The 24,350-nt window shown below is 38.3% G+C and overlaps 1 protein-coding gene across 1 annotated transcript in view; it reads right to left on the bottom strand.

The window, feature by feature from the left end:
* COG5 (component of oligomeric golgi complex 5) overlaps positions 1-24,350 on the bottom strand; it is a gene marked incomplete at its 5' end in the record, with an annotated part of 185,378 nt that overhangs the window by 18,194 nt on the left and 142,834 nt on the right. Inside the window, 4 exons of the mRNA XM_017745891.1 lie at positions 2,872-3,109; positions 4,445-4,548; positions 5,335-5,397; positions 6,775-6,885. Of these exons, the coding sequence (XP_017601380.1) occupies positions 2,872-3,109; positions 4,445-4,548; positions 5,335-5,397; positions 6,775-6,885 (516 nt within the window). The remainder of the gene's footprint in view (positions 1-2,871; positions 3,110-4,444; positions 4,549-5,334; positions 5,398-6,774; positions 6,886-24,350) is intronic.

Here is a 24,350-nt window from a genome sequence, read left to right on the forward strand (position 1 = left end):
AAACTGAGCGTATGAAAAGAGGTGAACTCAAGCTGTAGATTGGAAATATTTCAAATGAGACTCCCAAGGAATCGTGGCACAGCACTCGGTAACAACCTTGCAGCGCTGTGCACATTTCCTAGGGCTTGCAGCGTTCCCATGTTCCTGCAAGCACTGATTTACATGAAATCATATTAATGATATTCAGGCATATTTCAAGCCTACCATAGCTCTGTTTACAGCTGCCACAGTAGCACACAGCTAGTCTCACTGCTGAGAAATCTGTAATGCACAGGACAGCCAAATGCTGACACAGGGTAAGACAGAGAATTCAACAGAGCTACAGCAGTAATTCCTAATGTATAAGTAGCTGAGCCTCACTACAGAAAATTGGCTGTTATGCACCTCAGCAAGCCCAGTTCTGAATGAAGAGAACTTGAAATCCATTTTCCCCCTTCTGTGTGGACACCTGCTGTTTTGAGGCAACTTATCAGTCAAACACGTTTTCAGTGCAAAAATTTTCAAATCAGACTCTCAGCCAAAGCTATTCTGCTGAGTATAAGGCAGCTGTTAACTCTGTGAGTGCCCTGAAAGAATGTGCACAAGTACGAGATACCGAAAATCTGATGCAATCCAAGGTTATCTGACCTGTGTGTTTATAAGAACTCGAATTAACCAAAGCTTTTGGACAGATTTCTGCCCAGGTCTTTTACTTGCAAGCAACTCCAAAATACCAGCAGGGGTTTTACATCTCAAAAGTCTGTTCTGAGAAAATTCAAAATTACAAGACAGAGCACAAGAAAAAACAGTTCATAAACAAACCTACTCCTCCACACAGTATCTTTCCAGGCAGGTTGTTTCCTTTGGGTTTGGCTTTAGTCCAACAATGCAGTGCCTTTCTGAAAGGGACTGAAAAAAACCCTGCACAGAGCATTTATGGCCATTTGGAAAAATTTATCCTTCCCATCAAGCCAGCAGCCCAGCTGAATACCTGCTCCCTGCCCTCCTCAGCCCAAAGCAGCAGCAACCTCTTAGTACTGATTAGGATTAAAGCTGCACTTACACCGGGACTCCTGGCTGGGTCAGAGCAACAACAACCTTCCTGTCAGGCTCCCAGGAGCTGGCATCATGGGCGTGTGCCCAAAATCCACCAGGTTTTTGGGAGGAGCACATACATCCCAGAAAACATGGATATAAGGCAGTGTCCACACGCAAAATATTTCAGTCCTTTTACATCTATCCTGAGCAAGAGGATATAGTGTCCAGGCTATGCTGGGCACTACAGCCCCTGTGCAGCCTGGGACACCCAGAGGAGCTCTGTGCAGAGATGTTCAAAGGCACAGAGTGAGCACTGAGCTGCTGTATGCAGCTGGTTGGACACAGATGTCTTGTCTTAAGCTCATTTTTAAACAAGCCAAGAATACGGTACAATGTGAAGAAAAGAAAAACACAAGGCAGCCCCCAGACGCAGCAACAGTTGAAGGCAGGAGACAGGAATGAATTCAAACCCATTTTTTTGATTCTGTGGTACAAAAGAAATCAGAGTATTTATCTTTACACACAGTTGTCCATTCAAGAATTATAATCAGCACAGTGGGGAAGACCAAATTCCTCTACACTCTATGAAAACATACCTTCCTTTTTAACTTAAAAGTCAGCCCATGTCAGAATGAGAAAAATCACTGTTAAAAAAATTATAAACAAGTTATATTTTTAGACTGTAACAGGTGCTTAGATCAGATGCTCTTACTGTAGAATCAGGTGAAAATATTTTCCAAATTCATATGACATACACTAGTTAAAATTAGCATAAATAGCATAAATTACAAAAATTATCTCTATTCCTTTCACAGGAAGAGTCAAGTGTCCTTTTTTTGCTTCCAATTTTATGCCATTGTCTTCAAAATAGAGAAGGGAATGGAACCTCCTAGCTGAAAGCAACTGAAAACATCCCCTTAATTTCTGTGGTTAAGGGCTGATTTGCTATTTTTGGGTAATGAATAAAAAAATTTTACTCAGGAGTATGTAACTCACAGGCAAATGATACAAAGCAGCCACAAGAAGTGGAGGTGGCAGGAATTCCTCCCTCCCTGCCTTCCTCTCCTACCTCAGTTACCTACCAGCCAAAAGCAGCACTCAGTATGCAGACAGCTGGTGCTAACTCCCTTTTCCACTTGGGTAATAATAAACGGCAGCCGCAGATTGATCTCGTGGATGCCTGATCCTTTGGCACGGTAACCACAGAGTGGTACTGCTGACAAATTTTATATAGTAGATAACACAGACAGGTAGTGGATGTGAATCTGGCAATTTCTTTTGTGGTTTAGTCCTGCATAGGAGTTAGGTAAAGCTGAGAGGCAGCTCGGTCAATCAGGTCGTGAAGAGAATCCCACAAGACAACTGCCCTTCTTTTTCCAATAAGGCAGTTCCTCCCAATGATATTGATATTTCTTTAGCTTGTCTCCTTCACTGCAAAGCAGCTGAGTTAGCCATTAACCACTGTGGGCACCTTGATATATAGAGTGATTAAGGAAGTGACACACCATATTCTATTAGAAGAGAGAAAGAATGAAGTGAATGAATGGCGGCAAATGATGGACGTGCCAAAGAGGTAGGCCAAGTGGGATAACATGCCAAGATGCAGCTGAATTGAAATGCAACAGTCACCTGACAGCAAGCTGTCAGACCTCCCTGAATGTGCCTTACAGTGATGAGGGATCTTCAGCTACTTAGTGGACACATTTCTCAGGATCCAGTATCTTATCAGAGAGGATGTTCAGGCCTGGAACACACCAATCTCTACAACTGCCTGTTTATACTTTGATGGGGACAAAAGTATTGATACTTTTCAGTGAAATGACACTAAAAAGCAGGAATCAGTATGGAGGGTACCTGTGCAAAATCCGCTGCCAGGCGCATCTTCCCACCTTCACCGAGGGGCCTTATTAGACTGGCATTGCGAATGAAAAGTTCAATTGCTCTTTGAGCCATGGCTTCAGTGTTATCAAAGACAAAGTCAAAACACTCAAAATGTCTGAAGTAGTCGCTCATGACTCTTGCTATAAAACCCTGAAGCTCTTTCATGTAGAGAGAACAAGGGACATCTGGTTTTCCTGAGCTGGATAATGATCTGGAAAAAAAAGAAAAGAAAAAGAAATAGGAGCAGCTAAATTAATCTTTAAAACACAACCAAAACCTATTGGATTCTTTTAAATTTTTTCCTAGGCCACCAAGTCATGGCATGACTTGTAGAGTCTCATTTCTACTCAGAATAAGGAGCATATAGCTCTCTCTGAAACTACAGTCAAAAAAAATCTCTTTATCAGCCATTCCCATAAAGAACTAAAAGAAAAAACAAGAAATAACAACAGCATCACCCCACTCCTACCCAACTCGCTGAGCCTCCTTCAGTTTGAAGCCTACACCTCAAATCCAGACCCTAAATGTGAATGTCCCACTTGTTGATTCAAAACTCTAATAGTGGATCATCAAATATAAACATATCTCACAGGGTTACTAGTTTAGCCTATCAATCCCAAACCTGTTCTCTGTATGGAATTAGTTTCCTAGATTCCTCCAAACCCAGGATTATAAAGTCAGTATCACAGAAGCAGCACAGAAGTCGCCGGACACAAACCAATCCCCTTTCTCTTTCTTTGACTGACAGTCAGGTAAAAGAGCTCTTCCAAACTTAGAAGAACATTCAGGCTATCTAACAACACTTAGCCTTTGGCTGGAAACCGTTTACCCACCTAGAGAGGTATTGTGCTACTGGTGCCAAAAGAGGGTAAGGGTAAAATATTGTTAAAAAAAAGAAAGTCAAAAGGAAAAGTCAAAACATCTCTGAAAATATATTATTTTCAGTGAATTTTCAAGACAGAAAACAGGACAATTGATTAAGATATAAGCAATGTCAGAACAGACATGACAACCAAAATAAAATTTGGGAAGGAAGTCTCAATTATAGATAAGACTCAAGATCTTGGCACATAAAGAATACTGGAAATTTTAATGAAAATGCTACAGGAAAATAGCGTAACATACTGAACCTGAGATTTAAATATAAAAAAAGTTAAAATTAACTATTACATCAGAGGCTATATGCTTTGAGAAACAGGAATATTGACAGTTCTGAAGACTGTCCAAAAAACCCACATTTTGAAAGCAAAAGGGTTTTTTAAAGCACAAAAATGGCCGCTTGTCAGCTTTATTTTTCTATTTGAAATTAATTTTACTCAACAGATATGAATACAAAAAGGGGGAGGGAAAGAAGACAGATGCTACCTGATTAATTTGTTTGAATAGGTGTAATTCTGCTTCCTGTGTTCATTAACCATAAAGCATTGCCTTCCCCTCAACAAACAAGCACTCTTGCTTCAAGGACATTGTGGTAATAACAATCTATTATGCACATGCAGGACATCTTACTAGAGCAATGGTAAATTTAAAAGATATTTCTAGTTACCCAGAAAAATCTTCCTGGTGCATGGTGATGATAATAGCTTCCACTGAATCTCCCACAGAGTTCAGTAGCGGCTGAACAGCACTACCCATTAGATCATGGACTGCCTAAAATAGAATAAGAAAAAGGCAGAAGTAAGGAAACAAAAACTAGAAGCATTTTCATTCTGACACCTCAAAAATACCTCAGGAAACAGTTCATTTCATCAGTGCTTTTTATTATTCAGCATGAGAAAATGCTAAATAGGAGAACCAAAGCTAAAGACAAAATTTCTTTTTAATTGATTTTACCAGTAAAGTACAGAAATTAAGCTGCTTCTGTGTAAAGCCTTCCTTCAAAAAGGTGCACAACAATTTGGCTTTCCTGGTTTGTACGTGAGCATGTTTCGGTGCACACTTGGCTCAGTTGTTCATTCCCCAGACACAAGCTGCCCTTCATTCCCCTGCACACAACCCCTCCCAGGTCAGCGCCCAGCAGGACAGACGTGGAGAGCTGCACAGAGGCTGCACTGCCATCCACATCCCCCTCCAGGAAAGTACCGGGTCGCATAAAAATTATGATTTGATGTATCTGTTGGGGGAGGAAGGGGGTGATGAAGGATCCAGCTATTGCTGTGTGAATGCTGCAGCAAAAGACATTTATTTTCACAGTCAGATGACATCTATGTTCTGACCGTTATGAGAATATTCTGAACACAAACACGACTCAAGCAGTGATTTGGCACAGGCAACACATATGTAGCTGCAGATACAATAAATTTAAAATGTCAGAATATTTGTATACCTGTTACGAAATATACTGATGTAAAATAATATGTGGGAAGGAAGTGCCTGTCTTAAGGGTAACAAAGCCAAGCTCAGCCCTATCCCTGCAGCATATGGACATTCAATTACCTTTAAGGCAGCTGTGACTGTTTGCTCAGCAGCTGCTGGAAATGAGCTCTGACTGGTAATAACCTAAAAATTATAAAGTAATTGTTAGTAGTCAGCATTCAACAAATTATTAGAATCCATAATATTCAACGTAATCTAAAAACATACTGAGTTATCCTTAGTAATGAGTGTTTACATAGTTACAGATAACTATCAAGTGTGCTTTATACAGAAAGAATTCCCAATGCATCAGTATCAGTCCTTTGCTCTCAGATTTCCTATGGACTCAGCTTCTGCATTGGCAAAGAAATGACTCAATGGAGTTAAGCTGAAATTTAGCTGAAGGGCTAAAAGAACCAGAATAAAAATAACTGGTGTATTCTCCCACTGCTAAGTATAGAATTCATGGAGAACTGTACAAGCAGCTCTGTGGCAAATATCTGAAAGAATGGTTGTTCTTTCTCAGTATTATGACTATCATAGCACTACATGTTAAATAGTTGCTTATGTAGAGCTAAAACAATATTAAAATTGAAAGTCAAGGAATGATCTGAAGGACTATTCTACCACTTTCCTTACAGTTATGAATATGCCACACAATAGTATTTTTAAGCCAGATAAGTACTTAACTCAAAGACTGAATCATATCAGATCTCCCTCCAACACTAAGACACATGAGGTTCATTACTAGATACTTCAGAGAAAGCAGACTTAAAAGTTGATCTACCATCTGTTTGCAAAATCCAAGGAAATTTTATAGGCTTTTTAGCATTTTTTAAAATTCTTTGAATGTATCCAGAGTCAGGAATACTCATGTTCTTTTTTTTTTCTAATAAGGCTAGGATTTAAACACGATTAATTGCAACTACCAATATATCTGTTTATTTTAGTTTACAAAGACTGGGTAACAACTGGTGTCACTAAACCAGTAAACTGGAATTATTTGTAACTGTGCTTAGTCCTGAAAAATTTTCAAGCCAGACTTTAGTCACAGTAATAACGTATGGAGATATTTGTGAGGTGTTGCTTTTATTGATTTCATCATTTCCTTCCCCTTTTCATTTTAGCCATAAATGTGGGAAAGCATTGAAGGTCTTCTGAAAAACAGAAGCTAGGGCTGAGGCAGATGCTGGAAGGGGGCTATCAGGCTGATAATTACAAAGACAGATAAGAAAAAAAACAGTTCCATCATTTATGCTCACAAAGTAATGGCTCTGAGACGTGATTATTCTCTATAAACACGTTTTTATTCTTCTAATATTGACAATTTGTCATATAGTGGTACTTACAAAGGCCAGCCAAGTCTCAAAAGAGTTGTACAAATGCACAGCAAGGTGCAGCTCTTAACACAAAATTGGGCTGTATTTGTCAAGAGTTCTCATCCGCTAAATGGAGCATATGCACAGGATAGAGCAAGAAGGTAACATTATGGCAAGAGGAGAAATGCCAAAGGAAGCCTACCTTCAGAACTGCCTGGTGCAGTTTGTACAGAGAATTAACTACAGCCACGTTCCTCCTCTGGCCCTCTGTCAGTGGCCCAATCACCTGGCTGGCGTCTCCTTGAGTGGACAGCTGCAGTGATCACAGAAATTGTGAGTACCAACTCTTGAAACCGTGCATCTCCCCAAACTAAACTTCAACCACAGCAGAAAGCCAAAGGCCCTCACTACCCAGTGAGGGTAACTCCATTTAACTCTTGTCTTGATTCATAGAATTTCCATCTTCAGATAAAACAGACTGAACAACAGCAACAGGATCCTTGAGAGACTGTCTCAGCTCCCAAACCACAGCACTGAGACCCACATCTCCTGGAAATACCTAGTCCCAGCAAAACTTCAACTTTGTAATCAAAGAGTCAGGTGAAATCACCTACCTGAGGATGCCCAATAAACCACCAGCAGCTTTTCTCTATGAGCAGTGTACATTCTTCTGTATGCCCTCAGTCTGTCCTTCTGATAACCATTCAAGCCTCTCCTTAAAAACTGCTTTTTCAAATAGATGGCTTAGAGCTTTGTAAATAATAGAGGCTTATAAGTCAACAGAAAAATAGAACTACAGGGACCAAAACTGCTAGACCTGTCATTAAAGAGTTCTATCCATGAATCTTTCAGCAAAAATCAAAGAAATATTTCTTTGTATTTAAACTGCACAAAGCATGCATTTTTTATTATGACAACAGAAATCAAAGTTCCAGGGTGATCCATAAATAACCATTAACTATGGAACAGTCTTGTAAGGATACCACAGCATATATTTGTAATTTAAAATATCATAAACTGCAATTGGGAAACAAATGAAAATTTTCTCGTGCACTGAAAACTGCAGAAATACAAAGGGCTATGTGAATTCTAGAAGTACATCTAAACATTAAAGCAAGAATACCTATTAATAGAAGGCTTTACTGAGATATAATTACCCAACTAGTTATCCATATTTCAGGATACAGAATTATCCTCCAGGAAACCCCTGAAGATGCCTAGCTCCAAAAGTCTCTCAGTAAAAATATATTCAACTCACTGAGCAAATGGTCAAGAGACTTTTATGGAGTGTGTCTAAACACAGTTGTAGGTCATACAGAAAGCTCCTAAACTAAAACTGAATATACAGTTATAATTGTTTAAGAACAAAAGAAACAAACATAATAAGAAATTTTTTAACTTATGAGAAACAATGAATCTTTACTACTGAAAGACTATTCCTGTGCTTCCCATAGCTTCCATACAGCATAAACACAGACAGCATACAAGCACAGTTATCTAGTATTTTCCAGCATTGCTAATGATGAAGTTTTAGGTTCTTGCAAGCACCCAGGAACTCTGATTTATTCACAGCACTATGGTGACAATATCAGTTCACTTCCTTTTCTTCAAATTTAGGGATTATTTCAGGATAAATAGGTTTCCGAGGCCATTGTAGAAGGAAAGATCTTTTCCAATCTACCTTCAATTATTTGACATAAAAATGTATCCTTAAACTGGTTGACAAATAAATCATTGTGTCAACATTTTCCTGCCTCCCTGATGAGAACAGCCACGTGAGCCACGAACATCCCTTTTTCTTTCTAGATACTTCTGTTTGAGAGACCTGACTGGTTTTTATAATTCTGCTTCTCACGCTTACAGCTTCACAAATGCATTGATTAATAACAAAAGAGCTGTGCAAAGAAAGACCCCGTTCACCCAGCTGACCACCCTCCCAGACACAAATAACCTTCTTCTCCACACTTAAGTACTGTACAGACTAATTTATATTTTTGCACATTTACAACTATTAAACATAGAAGATACTATTAAACCAGTAAAATTTTTCATCCCAGTTACTTAAATTTCAGTTCCTCAGAGTTTATTGTAAAGGTTTCACAATTTCTTAGACATTAGACTGTATCTCTCCTGATGATGAAAAAGCTTAACTGGTAAGTAAAACCATTAACAAGTACAAACATAACCCTTCTGCAATAACAAGAAACTCTTGCAGTCAGCAATAGCACACAACAGCTTCACAGGAAAAATCTGAAAATACCTTAAAAGCAACTAATCTTCTCAAAACTGTTTACCATATTATATTTCCTTTAACTAATCCACTTGAACTTTGACAGTTAGATGTGCTGATCCCTTGTACATCCTAAAATCACTGGTCTAAAGCAAAGAGGCCTGAAAAATTTGACTCTTGTAAGTAGCAGTTGGAGCTGGGCAGCCCAGGGCTCCCTAGGACCGTTTCTCCTGTAGGTGTGCCATGGGAACACCTGGCACCTATGTGGGCAGGTGTGTCCTACCATTTACAGAAGTCTCTCTTGCTGTCACAATGATTTCTCTGACTTTGCCTCAAGGCAAGGAAGTTCTCCACTCTGTCCAATTTGGTTCATGTACATACACTGTGTCACTGGCAAAAGTCCGGATTTTAGGCAGTTTATCATTATTCCAGTACTCTAATGCCTCAGACTGAATTCTTGACATCACTTATATCCATTATACAATCATGCATCCAGTTAGGAAAAATGTCATTATTGTGTCTCTCTGGTTCCCAGAAACCAGGCTTATGGACCATTTACTATAGACACAAACCATCCCCCAGTTTCTTTTCCAGCATACCAGGTTTTATCAGTGATTCGCATTTATCACTCTCTTTTATACAGAAAGTACTTTTAAATTTCTGTGCTAGACACAGGTTATGCACTTAAACTCAGTGGTAATGTAACTCTTCCTCTGTTATCTGTCCACTGGGGATTACATTGTGTAAATAGGTTAAGTCAAGTAAGTGTGAAGCCTGTGCACATCTGCTCAGGCTGTCTGAAAGACACAGTCCACAGGCCTTCTTTTTGACGAGGACACTGGAGAAAAAATCAGATGCCTTTTTAATCAGTCTGATATATCCTGAAATGCAGAAAGCCAGGAAGGGTGAGTTATGCTAAGCAGAAACAGGGGGAACAGAAGGGGTGATTTCATCCCAAATCAGAATCTATTCTGGGAAACAAGTAAAAGACCAAGTGCAGCTGAAGGCCAGATCCCATCTCCAGGGAGCTGTCAGTCACCCTGGGAGTTAGTCTGGCTTAAGCCTGCTAGCTGAAAACAGAGGAAAAGAAACAATGTTGAAGCCAGAACTGAATGAGCAGCAACAACAAGGCCTGTAATTGTTCCATATTTCTGTATCTGCCTTAAGTATAGCAATCGATTTCTTACACTCTTCAGTTGGTTAAATTGTTTCTGCTTTTACCTCAAGCCTGTATACTATTTCCAGTAATTTCACGGGCAGTAGCACGAGCACCCATTCCCCAGCAAGCATCAGTTCTACAATGGGTGACACATCAGTGTGAGCTTCCTTTGCCAACAGGAGCGACAAGCACGCTGCCAACATGGGATGCTCGCGAAGAAGAGTGAGGCAGAGAAGTGTGCTACCAGGAAATATTAGCCAGGACTGTTGTATCCAGGCACTGGGACAAAGGCTGTGTCTCGTGGTGCCCTAAAAAATGTGAATGTGAGCTTCTGTCCCACGCAACGTTTAAAAACAGAAAGGGCAGCTGTTAAAATGAAATGAGCAAGGAACACTGGGAGATAGTGCCTTTCTGACATATACATGAGTGTGTTCTCTAAAGTAGGAGGCTGAAATGTGCATGTTCAATCCAGCAGCTGACTAGCTAGAAGAAGCTGCATAGAAGAATTTTGGGGGGGTTTAAATCTAATCCAACTGAATCTGAGACCAAAGCAGTAGATTGATATCAGGTAGCTTACTGAACCAAAAAGGACACTTGTAGAAGGCAATACACAAAAAATGTGTCATGAAGGGGGAACAAGCTGACTTAAGGTCATCTAACTTACTTGAGTCTGACATGGTTGAGAAAGTGTAAGCCATGAATGCTCTCACTGAATCCAGAAGTCCTTATGAAAAATAGTTTCTTTTTGTTTGTATCCTTCAGCACACCTACATGGTTACACTGCTTCACCTCCAGAGAGTGCAGGTGCCTCATCCTGGGTCAGTAAGCTGCCCACAGCAGAAAATTTCAGGAATGATTCACCTGACCACACGCAGGAAACCACGAAGCAGAGACGTAAGAACTTGCATTGAGTAATTCACCTAGGCTATTTCAAAGCCCCTGCTTTGGGAAGCGAGTACCTGCATCCTGTATGCGCCCATTTCTCTTCACTAGCTATAAAGGGAATTTAAAGCAGTACCACAGATCCCTAGTAGTCATGTAAGATGTATTCTCACCCTATAAATGTATTTGCACCTCTTTGCATAGACCTACTTTGGAAATATGTCTTGGAAATAACCAGATCAAGTGTTCTGGATTTGACACTTTTCTGTGTTTGATGCCTAAGAACAGACATGAAATGTGACAGCATGGATTTGATCTCACATGTGGAGACATGTGCAATGGTAAGATTGCTTTGGGATTAAATTCTTGTCTTCACCATTAAGCAATGAATGTAGAATTTAGATTAGGCCATGAATCAAATCATCAGTTCTCCCTTGGGTTATAAATAAAATGCTAACTGAGTTTGTCTTTTTCTTCTAGGAAAGCTCAGTCTATTGATACATCTTTTCCTGTAATTTTTTTAGTGCTTCAAAGTGACTAACCCTCCTCTCTTTCAACAGGTGGCAGCTCAGAAGAGACACTGATTTGTGAGCTGGTTTGCTAGTAGTCCCTTCACAGACTACGTATCTTGTCAAAAACTTCAGTTTCATGCTCAGTAACTAAGATCTCCTGTGCATCCTTATTGACAGTTTTGGAAAGCTCCATTTATTTGATTTCTCTGAAACAGCCTCAGCAAACCCATTTTTTTAGAGCAGGAAACATCATCATAATTTAGGAGTATGGAGAAGATCCTAAAATAAGACTAAAGTAGGGCTTCTCAACAAATCATTCAATCTAACTCCAGGATCACGAGACTAAAGAGTGTTTTGATAGCACAAACTGAACTCCAGTTGTCAAGCTAACATTTTCAACAATAAATGCATTCCTAATAGATGCAGCTGATGTTGCCATACCTCTGGCAGAAGGCAATCAATCCATCTGGTACTTGGCCTCCTGCCTGATCATAACAACTTATTATAAAGCACAGAATCCATTTAGAAAGTTTCTGAGTCAATAGGCCTTGGCCCTGGGATTTCTCCCATAAACGACAAATAATTGGGATGATTTACTATTAGGTTTAATGTTTTCCATACTGCAGAAGGTACCTTTTACAATCTCTTTCCACCTAAAAACCACACAGGTTTAGTAGAATCAGTTTGCTCCTTTTTGTAAAAAAAGCACCGTTTAGCAGAAAAATACAGAAGAATATGAACTCCATTAGCTATTCCACTTAATATATTAGCTACTTAGAGGATAATTTACAAGAAGAAGAGACATAATTTAGAGGTTCGAAGTGTAGGATTTGAATGAATTTGTCAGTGGAAATAAGGTCCTTGACAGATGAGGATAAATTAATATGAATATTCTGCTTAAAAAAAAAACAAAACTAAAATTTAAGAATAAATCATAAGTAAGAATTTATGTTCTTGGAGCAGCTTCTAATTTTGCAAAGAAGAAAAATTTCAAGACATGAGGAAAGGAATAAACTGTGAGTTCAGGCAATTATTTAAAATGTACATAATAACATGCATATTGCACCTTCAGGACATTCTTGTAGCTTCCAGAATATCTTTTTTTTTTTTTTTAGCTTCCACGGAAAAATGAAAATTTTGTATTCTAGAAATACAGAAAAGGAGTTTGTAGGTGAAGAAATTCAAAATCTTATAGAAAATGCAATCATTATTTTTGGAGGAAAAATTTGAAGGGACAGTTAAGTCCTTGACCAGGAAAAAAGACTGAACATCATGCTCATACTATTCATGTTAGAAGAAGCAGCAATCATTGAACCATTTCCTCAGGGGTATTTCTGCTTTGTTTTGGTTTTTCTTTCTTAATATTTTCAAAAGCCAAAGAAATGGAAGAAAAACAGCAAATGGTCTTTTTGTAACAGAAAAGACAAGATTTATCTCCAAGTCTTTGAATCATCCGAAAAGAAAAGCACTGTACAAGTAATCAAAAGTGAGTAATAGTTCATGGTGCTTAAATAATGAGCTGCTTTAAAACAGCTCTGCTATCAGAAAACACTTATAAAACCAGTTCCTTTAAGGAATCTCAGAGAATCCTAAACCTGAAACACTTGGAATAATTTTTCAACTACAGAAAATTAAGCCCCTTCTATTACCCAGCCAAGTCTGAGGAGGATTTCAAGGACAATATGTGTTGATCCTGATACCTCTGACTGTAACATTTGCATTTTTCATGCTTGCCAAATTAATGACTGAATGATTAATCATATCTTATATGTAATCCCATTAGCTCCTGGTTTCAGCCAACTACTGAGAATGCCCCTCCAGAGGTGAAGAGCAGACATCCATCCCCAAGACACATGAGAAGTTCAACACGCTAGGGTGATACTCACCTACACATAAAAAATACAATCAACTTATTGAATTGTCATCTGCCTTTTGTGGTATCAAGTCCCGCGTTAACTGAAATTAGAATATTACCACCCTGCACAAGTCTATGATTGAACTCTACATGGTCCAACTCTCATTGGAGCTGTTCCAAAATTGAAAAATTCCAAATCCTTTACCATATAGATATCAACATACACCTAACCAAGTCCTTTTATGAATCACAGAATTTAATTTGCTAAGAAATAACTTAGAGCTTACTATAACAAAATACTGTAAGGATTGTGCCATCACGTTCTTTTTCTACAGGCTAGCAAAACAACATACTAGACCTAAAGAAGTCTTAATCAACTTCCTAGCAGGATAAAATAAAGTACACAGTACTCCCAAACCCAGACTTTTATGTTTGGATGATTTTTTCTGGAGATTAGTCAGGATATCTCAAAAAAAAACAATTAAAAAAAAAATCACACATTTCTTATGTGAGTCACGATCTAACCAGCAAAAGGCAACATGAAAAAAAAGAATATCCTTTATGAAGTTATTTAATTTAGGTCTCTCCTCCGGATTTTTAATTCCAGTTTTAAAAGTTTAAATGCTTTCTAAAGTGATTTATCAGATAGATATTTCTAAGTATTCTTTGACCAATATAAGTAGCTTCCTAATGAGTGTTTGAACAAAGCTCTTCTCATCTTTCCATCAAAAAAATAAATTACAAAACCTTACCTGACTTTTGATTATTTTTAAATTAGACCTACTGCCATCTTTAGCTTTTATTACTGTACAGTGAAATAGTAATTATTCTGAAATTATTTTATTATATAATAGTCTCCCACATATTCTATTTAAATACCTATTAATGAATTCTTTTAATGTGCCAAACATTGAATTCATATTTTTGGGCTCTCTCATTTAAATAGCATGGATACAAGGTTTTCATTGACAGTAATACCATCTCTTCAAGCTACTGGTACAATACAATTAATTCATGTATCTCAAAAAAGAACTGGGGAAAATATAATCCTTCACATTAGTTACACCATTGTTACTGACCCGTTATTTACATAAACCTTTCCTGAGGTGTCACTTCGCTACTGTTCCTGATGATTTGTGAGCTTATTAGATTTCATACTTCCCTCCGAAGTTCACAATATTCGACATTTAGACAGGAGGACGAGATACGTTTCCCTGGAACTGTCAGACAAATCTCATTGTTGGAATATGTCCTGAATAGTGATTCACCCGCAAATGAAAGCTTACAATTCAATATAACACCATCTGATAAGAGACATGGATTAATTCTTATAAGATCACGTAATAAAAAAGGCAATCAGAAATACACTTTATGTCATTACAATAAGGATTCATCATGCTTTTCAATTCAAAACCACCACAGGCCCCATAAATTTGCTGGGGGTTATATCTGATGCCAGAATTCCAGGGCATTTTTATCCCTTCACTGGAAGAATTTGGTTTCAGGAGGTCTTTTCTCTCTCCCTCTCCACCCTGCTCTCCCCTACTTGATTGAATTATTCAGCTAGATGAATTTAACTATGCCACATAAGAGGATGGGTGGGAAAAAAGCCAACACACATACCCCAAACCACATAGCTACGTCAATAAACATCAGTAAACATCCTAACAGAGATGCAGCTCACATCCATTTTCTTGCTACTCCAGCATATTTCATTTGAGGAACTTGTATAAATTAACTGGGCCAAAAAATGTTTTTGCATAGTGTAAGGTACATTTCTCCTTGAAATATATATGACTAATGTCAACTCAATGAATGCTTTCCTCCATAAATGAGGTCTTTATTCTTTTCATTCCCCTAGAAGAAACCAGAATTACAGACATCCTGTATCAACATTTTTCTTTCTTGCAACATGTTATGGACATTTGTCTCACCACTAGACAGACTGGGGCAAAATCAGTGGAGAACTTGTTGAGTCCAGCCCCTCTCTGCCTTTTCCTAGTCAACCACTAAGGACAGACTGAAAGGTTCAGAAAAAAACCCCTACCCCCATGAATACTCAGAAAAAACTAAGAATCAATCCTTCTCATCCAAGTGTTTTCTCATTGCAATGTTTTAACTTTTAAATCCCATCCTTTGCACTTCTACTTTTCATAATTTTACTGATTAAGCCGAGATGTTCCAATATAGTCTCTGGATTAGTTATAATACACTTAGCCTTTTAGATTCTGGACAAAAATATACCATTCATATTGCTTATCATCTAAATAACCCTCTGAAAACAGCTTATTTAAATCTTCATTGCCCTGATCAAGCATGACAGACACCTTCTCTTCTACAAATGACATTACAAAAATTACTTGTAAAGACTATGTCTCTTTCTCAGCTCAGTGTTTTAAGCTGAATTAATTGTTGGGTTTTTATTCCACCTGGCATTCTAGCCTTCTCCTTCCTCATTGTCTTTACTGCAACCATGTTTACAAGCCACCAAGGACAAGCATTAATAAAGTAGAGATTGTTTTTAACAGTAGTAATAAAAACCAAGATCAGAGCACATTTGATTGCATTCTCAGGAAGAGAGGTCCTGAAAGATCTGTAAAGACATGGCATGACAGCATTATGCTTTCAAAACTACATCATCAAAAGCAAACAGTAATTTTTTTCTATTGACTATAATATATCAGATGCACCATAAACCCACTAAGAAAGAAATCATGAAAAAAAACCAAGACTCATCTGCTACAAATAGTTATGATGATGGGATGGATATGCAGAAAGTTGAGATCTATTTTAAATCTCAGTAATTACAAACTAGTTTTTAAAAATACTCAAAAGAAAGGATCAGCTTTTTCAGAAAACTTGAAACATAAAAATACTTTTTCTAGAGCGGTGTGAGAAGAATACAGTTTGTTTTCTTACAGTCTGCCTCTAAACTCAAAAAATCTTCCAAATAATCTGCTCCAATCCATTCCAAATGGTTAGCCAGTAAACCAGATATATTTAAAAAGAAGATATTAATTCTGAGTACCCACTAAAATTTGAAAATTGAAAATATCATTTGGAGTAACAGCAAAGATGAAGCCACCTGAGCACCAATAAAGAACACAAGAGCTAGCAATGTAAGTAAAACAAAATTTGGAATCTTGCACCTGCAAATCACAAGTTCTAATATAAATTGGATTGAAGGACAATGAGAGACAAATTTGTCTCCATTTCAGTCCTGGTGAAAAGTGGGCATTTATTAAAATCTTCATAATGTGCATCACTGACTATCTTACTTGAAGCCTCAGGAAGGAGACCTGTGACTGAAAAGGTCTGAGAAAAGATAAAATTAATCTTTTAAAATATTTCCTATAGAGACAGAGCACAGTGGCAGGGCAATGCACTGAGTTATACCAGTTTTGTGGGCAATACTAAAAATAATTTAAGAACAACTGCAGCAGAGCTGACTTTCCATTGTATATATTTTGATGCTAATCTTATGTAATACATTTGGTGCTGATCAGCATTACAAAGATCAGTGCTCCAAAAATATCTGAACATGACAGATAGATAGATATTCTTCAGCCTGTATCTCCATCCATTACATTCACTAAAAATAGAATATTAAATTACAGAAGGGCTTGGTTGCACCGGCGTGCAAAAAGGTGTCATCTGAGTTGGCTCAAAGAAACACTTGGCTACTGGAAGAAAGAGCTGAACACTGAAGAGTTAACATCCAAGAGTTTTCTTGCACCCATCAGTAGTACTGGAGTTGCCAATTAGCCACAATGCCACAGACAACTGTACTCTTTTCAAGGTCTAAAACTGGTAGAAACACCAAATGCTATACGAAAATAAGTCAAGCTCAGCTGACAAGCACTGCAGACTGAAAGTCTTGGAAAGCATATATTTTGAAACTCTGGCAATCTAAGAAAATCTTAAGAACAAAAGCAATATTACTACAAAAGAAATCACCTCTCCTAACTTTTGCCTTAGAGATTTATTTACAGCAGAAGGAAGTATGGATTCCAGATGCAAGAAAAAAATTACTCCAATCTGTCAGCATTTTAAGCTTCCTCTTGAACAGATTTTGCAACTCGCTGCTGTTCAGTCTCAGTCACATATTGGCTACACCCACAGCTGTAAATTAAAGGGTGCCAGGAAAGGTCCCTGGATCTGGCACGTGACTGTCTGTACCACTAAGCTGGCAGGACACCCATTAGCAAATTTTTGGCCTGGGCCAACAGCTACTTTCCCCAGTCTCCAGCCACAGCTCAGGAGAGTCAGTCCTGCAGAGACTACTGCCAGAAAGGCTCTGGCAGCCAGACACTGCTTTGGGGAAGGGTAGCCCTCCCTGATGCCATGAAGTTTTTTTTCCTTTTCTTTTATACCCCTGTTATACCTTTTTACAACTTCTGTATTCTTAGTGCTTTTTGTCTACATTCTTGGACTTGTTTGTCAAGCTAAGAGACTAAACATTTTAGAAGCTTTGTAGCTAGGGATCAGTGTGCCCCAGACCCCAAGGTCCTCTCCAGAACACATTCTGTAAACTAAGATAGAACCATCCAGGGGAAGATCGGGGGGGGGGGGGCTCATTCAAGCCTCTCACTGGGGAATTTTTGATGGATATGCTAATTAGTAAAACCTGTAATGTTATACCAGATCTTTTGCGGGTCGGCATTTTGGTGGTGTGCATTGGGCTGCATTCCACCTGGATGTGTGCACCTAAAGATCCTTGAAATAAATACCAATGTAGAACCTCTTTTTCCCTTCTAACCATTTTTGACCCTTAATTTTAAGACCAGGAAAAGGCATCATCCCCAGCTGGGAGGCATTGCCTGGCCCCACTGGCCACAGTGCCCCGGGGTGTTTCCAGGCACCTTCTGCTCCCTAGTACAGACATCACTGTTACCCTCCCATTTCAGAGGGATGTTCACAGCTTGGGATGGCAATTTAAGCCCTGAGTGTAAGTCACAAACCTTTGCTGACCTTGTGCTCTCAAGCAAGAGAGGCAAACATTAACACAAACACCAGGGTGACAGTGTGGAGCAATTCAAGACACAACCCTTCTGCAGCAAAAACAAAACACGTCTTGCTGATCCACCTTGACCTGAGGCCAACACTAATCAGAACAAGCCTCGATGATAAAAATCTGCCTTCACACAGATGAGCTCAAGCTCATTTACTTACTTACATTTATTGTTCTCAGGACAGTTACTTGTTTTCCACACCCACACTCTCTTTAAAAAGCAAACCCAGAGCACCTGGGGACAAGCAGTCAGTGATTGGTATATGCATGTATGTAGTGTTTGCCTCTGAAGAAGGGGTTGACACAACAATGAATTGTTACATTTTTCTGCTTATGCTCTTTTTTGGTATTTACTTTCTTAAATTATAATGCACTAAAAAAACCCCTGTCATCAAGCACATGCTTCTCATCATTATGACAGATAATAATACTTTTCAATAACATTTTCCTAGTTACACAATCTAGTACCAGTTAATTGAAAAGTAGATCTCACTAAACCCTCAGAAGTTTAAAAATAATGTATATTAATTTTAATAATAGAATTTTTATGTTAGAGCCACTTTACATTTAAACATTAAGCCAGTTAAATACCCAGAATTGTTTCACAACATCTGAAATCCAGTTTCACCATTGCGTTCAAAAACAGGATCAGGCTAAATCAAAGCTTCCCAGTTACTTCCCAAGAAACTTTTTGTGCCAACGTATTACTGCTCATATTACTGCTCCAGTGCTCTGCAACTGATGCACATTCTAGAACCATGCATAACATTACATAACTGAAATATTTACCTAAGTAAATGTAAATAAATCTCAATATACTACTGAGATCCAGGACAGTGAGAAAGAAGCTGCCTACTCTATATCACAGATATCAGCTGATGCTGACTTTTCCCTCAAAACAATCCAGAATCTTAAAATGTCAGTCACCCAGGAAAATCCACACAAATGTTCTTATGTCTGAAGTGTACAGTCATCCATCACTTTTGGGATCAGAATAACAAATTCTCTCTCATTTTGTCTCTTGGCATGTCCAGTAGTAGAGGTCACCAACAGGTGATTCAATGTCTTGCCCTTTGAGGATATGTGACAAATATTTGAACCTTGGTGCAGCGACTCCAATTTTTGAGATACTTATGTATTCTCTTTAATCTCAAAATTTGCTTCTATTACTGGGTCTTTAGCATTTTAACTTTGAAATACGTTAAATACACCAAGCATTGTCTTATGTTTTCTTAAGAAGGTCAGGGAAGAATTCTTCAGAATGCCAGGAAGGACTGTGCTCTCTGCACAGTGCTTAAAAATTTCCAGGTGGCAAATGTGATAATCACAAATACCGCAGCCATTGCCCAGGCTAAAATCCTGATGAGAAGCCAAGTCTCTAGCATGAGCTGTAAAGGACAGGTTAGTAGCTGAGGGCACAGGTTAGCAGCTCTCCCAGAGCACTGCCCTCAGCCTGTATTTCAGACCTCTGCCTCATTCATCAGCTTTTGTGAGATATGGCATCAGTTCAACCACATTGAGTTAGGAGAATAAAAAAAATACTCAAATTCTCTACTTCCTTCCTCCCTCATTACACCCACTCTCCATCTCCACCTTTTGAGGGCTTCCTCTCTATGATTACTTACAAGTCTGACAGTGGGAAAGATCTCCATTATATCATCTGCCTGCAGCCTCTTGTCTGCTGGAAAGAACCCTTTTTTTAGATAAACTTATTACTCCATAAAATACAATATTCCAAATTTAGGAAACACTCCAATTATAGGCAATCACAGCTCCCACTGATTTTAGCCTTTTCTACCCTAACCTTAGGAAAAATCTGCCTAGTTTAGTATGGCCATGCATTGTCTGTACTTCAAGCAGACATGAACTTTCTCAGCTTGTGCTCCAGGCTGAGTGAGTGTTGTGTTCAGCAAGATGCCACAGCTGAACTGGTCAGCACAGACTGGAGTGGAGCTAAAATGTGCTCTGCCATCTGGCAACACAGTAGAGTGAGTTTGTGTCTGCCTAAATCATGTAAGCACACCATTACATATCCTCATATAGAAATGTTTTTTAAGATAGTTCAATCCACCAGAATTTGCCAGCATAATCGCCCCCACCTGCTCTGAAAAGCAAGTGGACAACCTCATTTTTACAATCCTGCCTCTGCAAATGACTCTTTGCGTGTTTATTGGCCAACAGATGACATCGTCTCTGATGATGTCTCCAGTGATGCCCTATGGTGGGAGGAGTCAGCAAGACACAGCCTCCATCAGACAAGGCAGGAAGGACTGCTCTGGGACTCTGATCAAAATAATAAAGATAGTCTGACAGGATGACTATAACCCTAGGGAGGAAACTGGTAGAGGTCTCCAGGTTCACAAAGTAGGAGAATCACACCTTCTCTAAACAACTGCATTTTCATGTTCACAGCACAACACATTTCATCTATGTGCAATTGGTGGGTGTGTTAGTGTATTTCAATCCACCCACATGACAAGCTGAAGAGAAACAGCACAAAAGTAAGAGAACAGGCAGTACTTACATTCAGGTAACTGAAATCATCACTCTAAAACCAGAAAGAATGCAACAAAAGCCCCAGCAACAAATATTGTTTCAAACGGTCCTGTGCTGGGAAGGTAATAGACTAGAGGATCAAAGAGGGCTCTTCCATCTTCAGTATCTATAAGGGACAATGGGTCTTGCAATTTATTTTTCTGCTTGTTGGCAAAATTACATATCTTGTAAATTTCAGAGCTTTTAACCCTCAATGCTTCATGACTGCTCTATCAATAGCAAACAAAAGTACAGTGATTGCAAAGTTGCAACAAAGAGATTTCTAATTATAAGAGAAACCACAACATTTCAAGTACATTCAAAACTCAGCTCAGTAAATGACAAAATTACAGGTAACCAACTGGGGAAACACAGTTTTGTTTCTCTTTCAATCATCAGGCTACCATCTTTTTCATTTTTCTATAGATAGATAAGAAATCTGATTTAAAGTAGCATATTAACAAAATCAAACATTAATTCAAAAGACTGCAATCAATGAAGCATCTTTTCCAAAAATTAACAGACAAAGTCTGTTCTGTTATTATGGAAGATTACTGCAGAGTATTATTTTAGAGCAGTGGTCTTTGAAGTGGGGCACATGCACCACAAGGATTAGGCAAGACAATACAGTGGGGTGCACGACAAAAATATCAGAACTTCAACAGTACACGTATAGAAGTTATAAATAAACAAGTATACATATAATGAAGGTGCAAGCTCAAACAGTTTATACTGACAGGGATGCATAACCAAAAATCTTAAGAGATCACTGCACTAGAGGATTCTGCCACACAATTACTGCTGCCATGTCAAAGGCATTTAATAAAGATGTTGCTGAGTTATAAGCTCTTTTTTGTACTTCTCAACTATCAGTTAAACAGGTAAAAATATCTCTAGGAAGCAGATTTATGAGCTCCTATCTTTTATTAAGGAGCATGGATCCTCATAAACACCCCAAATTACTCAACTTAATTTTGTTTTCTGGAAATGCAACTTACTGCCTTCTCACAAATCTCTTCCCTTCACTGTACTTATTGTAAGCATTTGAGGAAAGAGCTAATTTTCCTGATGTGGCCAGTTAAACAAGAGCACAACATGTTGCATGGATCAATCAAGACAGGTGATTTAAGGTATTTGCAAATGGGAATGGATGACTCCCCTGGAATTGAATAGAGGAGAAAAGTTAGTGGTCTTTTTCATCCGGGCTACCTCACTTGCAAGAAAAAGTGGCCACTGAACAAAACCTGGCTCAGTAAGCAGACCTTTTGTTAAAACCTATGCACTGGATTGCAAGGTACAAATGCAGAAGAAGAAAATTTTATTCTTATCCAAAACATGATGATCAGATTTGTTAATATCTTTTCTAATCTGGAATGAGAAGGTTGTGGAAATGGTGACTAAACAGAAATCTGGTGGTGTCTGTAATCATTATGAAGATGTCTGGCCTATCTATTTTAAGGAAAACGTGAATAAGAAGAAACAAGATTATAATGGCACAGAGAAAATATACCAAGCACCCTTTCTCAGCACCACAAAACACATGATGGGTGATGAAAGCTAATACTCTTAAATTAACAGAAATATTTTTTTAAATCTAGTGCAATGTATAATTATCCCTTCAAACTCTGTATACTGAGAACATCTGCAATTACACTGAGTGAAATTAGGACAATAATTCTGAATGCTGCATGGCATACACCAACCACATCAAGCATCAGCAAGGGGGTGACTAAAGATTCACCCAACAGCAGAGTGTATCTACATATTGCTTCCAGAGATTATTTCTTATCTTCTCTGAACCAGTTAATGCAAGAACAGGTCTCAGGTGCAGCAAGTTCTTGATGTGGGGAAAGCTGAAAAGGCTACAAAGCCACAAGTAACACAGACAAATGTTTTGAATTTACAGGAAGAGGCCATTTTTTCTTAGTCATCTTAGCTTTAGGACTGTATGCACAGACTGATAGATGCTGGTTTTGCTCAAAGGTAAAATCTTTGAATCTTGAGTAACATTTTTCTTGTTATTTGTCTACTTAAAGATACCTGGAGAAACAGTGATGAAATCTCAGTGAATTGCAATTCCTTGTTTTGGGAAACTGAGTAAATAAAAACCCTGACATCAGAATGTCTCAATATTTTTAGAACTGCATATTCCAGTTCTTCACCTTTCAAATCTACCTGCAATATTACAACATTAAAAAAGAAAATTTAATTACTTTTTAAAGTCTCCTGCCCCCATCTTCCTTCACTGAGAATTCTGAGATGCTTTTGTTTACTTTTAATTTGGAAGAGAACTCAATTTCATATTCCTCCAGGAAATTAAATTTCCATCTCTAGCACTGCTCTACTATAGCTATCAGACATGAAGCATCTGAGCGGATATGTTACATGGTCCCCTTCTCAGCTTTAGAAAGCTATTGTTGGAGGCTGGATTGCAAGACTGAATTAAGATTGCATTCTTGGCTAAACCACTAAAACATAATGAAACAGTGCTGTCTGACATAGCTCCTGTTCTACACATGGTGCACAATTCAGGCTCAATCTGTCTGTCCAAAAATAGGCACCAAAAAAAGGCTAAGTTGTTCCAGATTATATCCAGAGGGCTGGCAAGCATGGCACAGGACAAGTGGGAGAGCCGTGCCCTGCTGGAGAGGCAGCTGGAGGCTAGGAATGATATTTCAGCACCTCAAAGATGGCTCTTGCACTTATGTCTTGGCAACTGTGTTGAGCACTTCTGGTTTTTAAATTTATAACGTGTATCAGCAAGGAAAGAAAGAAGTTTTTAAAAAGGTAGCTGTGCAATACTCTTGATTTTATTTTACAGTTTGTAGGTATGTGCTTGAAGGACATTGATGTTCATCCTGCCAGGTTGAGTAATCCCATCACTTAGCTTTTCAATGTTTCAGGTTTGCATTTTCAGTTGTCAAATCCAGGAAGTTCAAGGGCTCACACTCCCTCTTTCCTTCTACATTCTTTTACTTTAAGGTTAGCTAACACAAAGCCACAAATAATATACTTATCAGCTTATTTCTAAGTATCTTGGTTTTTTCAAGGTTTCTTAAAAATTTGCCAGCTGTCTAAACACAAAATGATGTTCACTTCCAAAGAATCCCCTGGCCAGATTCAAACTCTAAGAAGTTGTTAGAGAAGATGAGCACAACCCTGGTACTTTCACAGTTACAGCTGACGGGTCTTTTTTTTTCCAGTTGAATGCCACTATTTGACACTACACTCTATGATATATAGACAACAATGTATTTTTTTTACCTATGATGATTCTCACAACCTACTAAAAATCCTCATTTCTGCCATAAGCAAATTTCATCCTGAAAATACGAAGCCATGATTTGATAGCCTTAAAAGCAGACCCAACTTAAGCACTATGCTTTAAACAGCTAACAAAATAATGCCAACATTTGTTTTTATTTAAAATTTAAAATATTCTTTATGGCCTTCATGACTGCTTCACCTATGTACCTTTTCCATACGCCATGTTTGCGAACTTCTAAGACAATCCAACAGACAAGGTAAACAAAGTATGTGTTACTGAATTTCAATTTTTTCAAAGCTATTTAGAGACAACAGATGTGTAAAAGG

This window comes from Corvus brachyrhynchos, unplaced genomic scaffold, assembly GCF_000691975.1.
Source record: "Corvus brachyrhynchos isolate BGI_N302 unplaced genomic scaffold, ASM69197v1 scaffold239, whole genome shotgun sequence".
NCBI lineage: Eukaryota > Metazoa > Chordata > Aves > Passeriformes > Corvidae > Corvus > Corvus brachyrhynchos.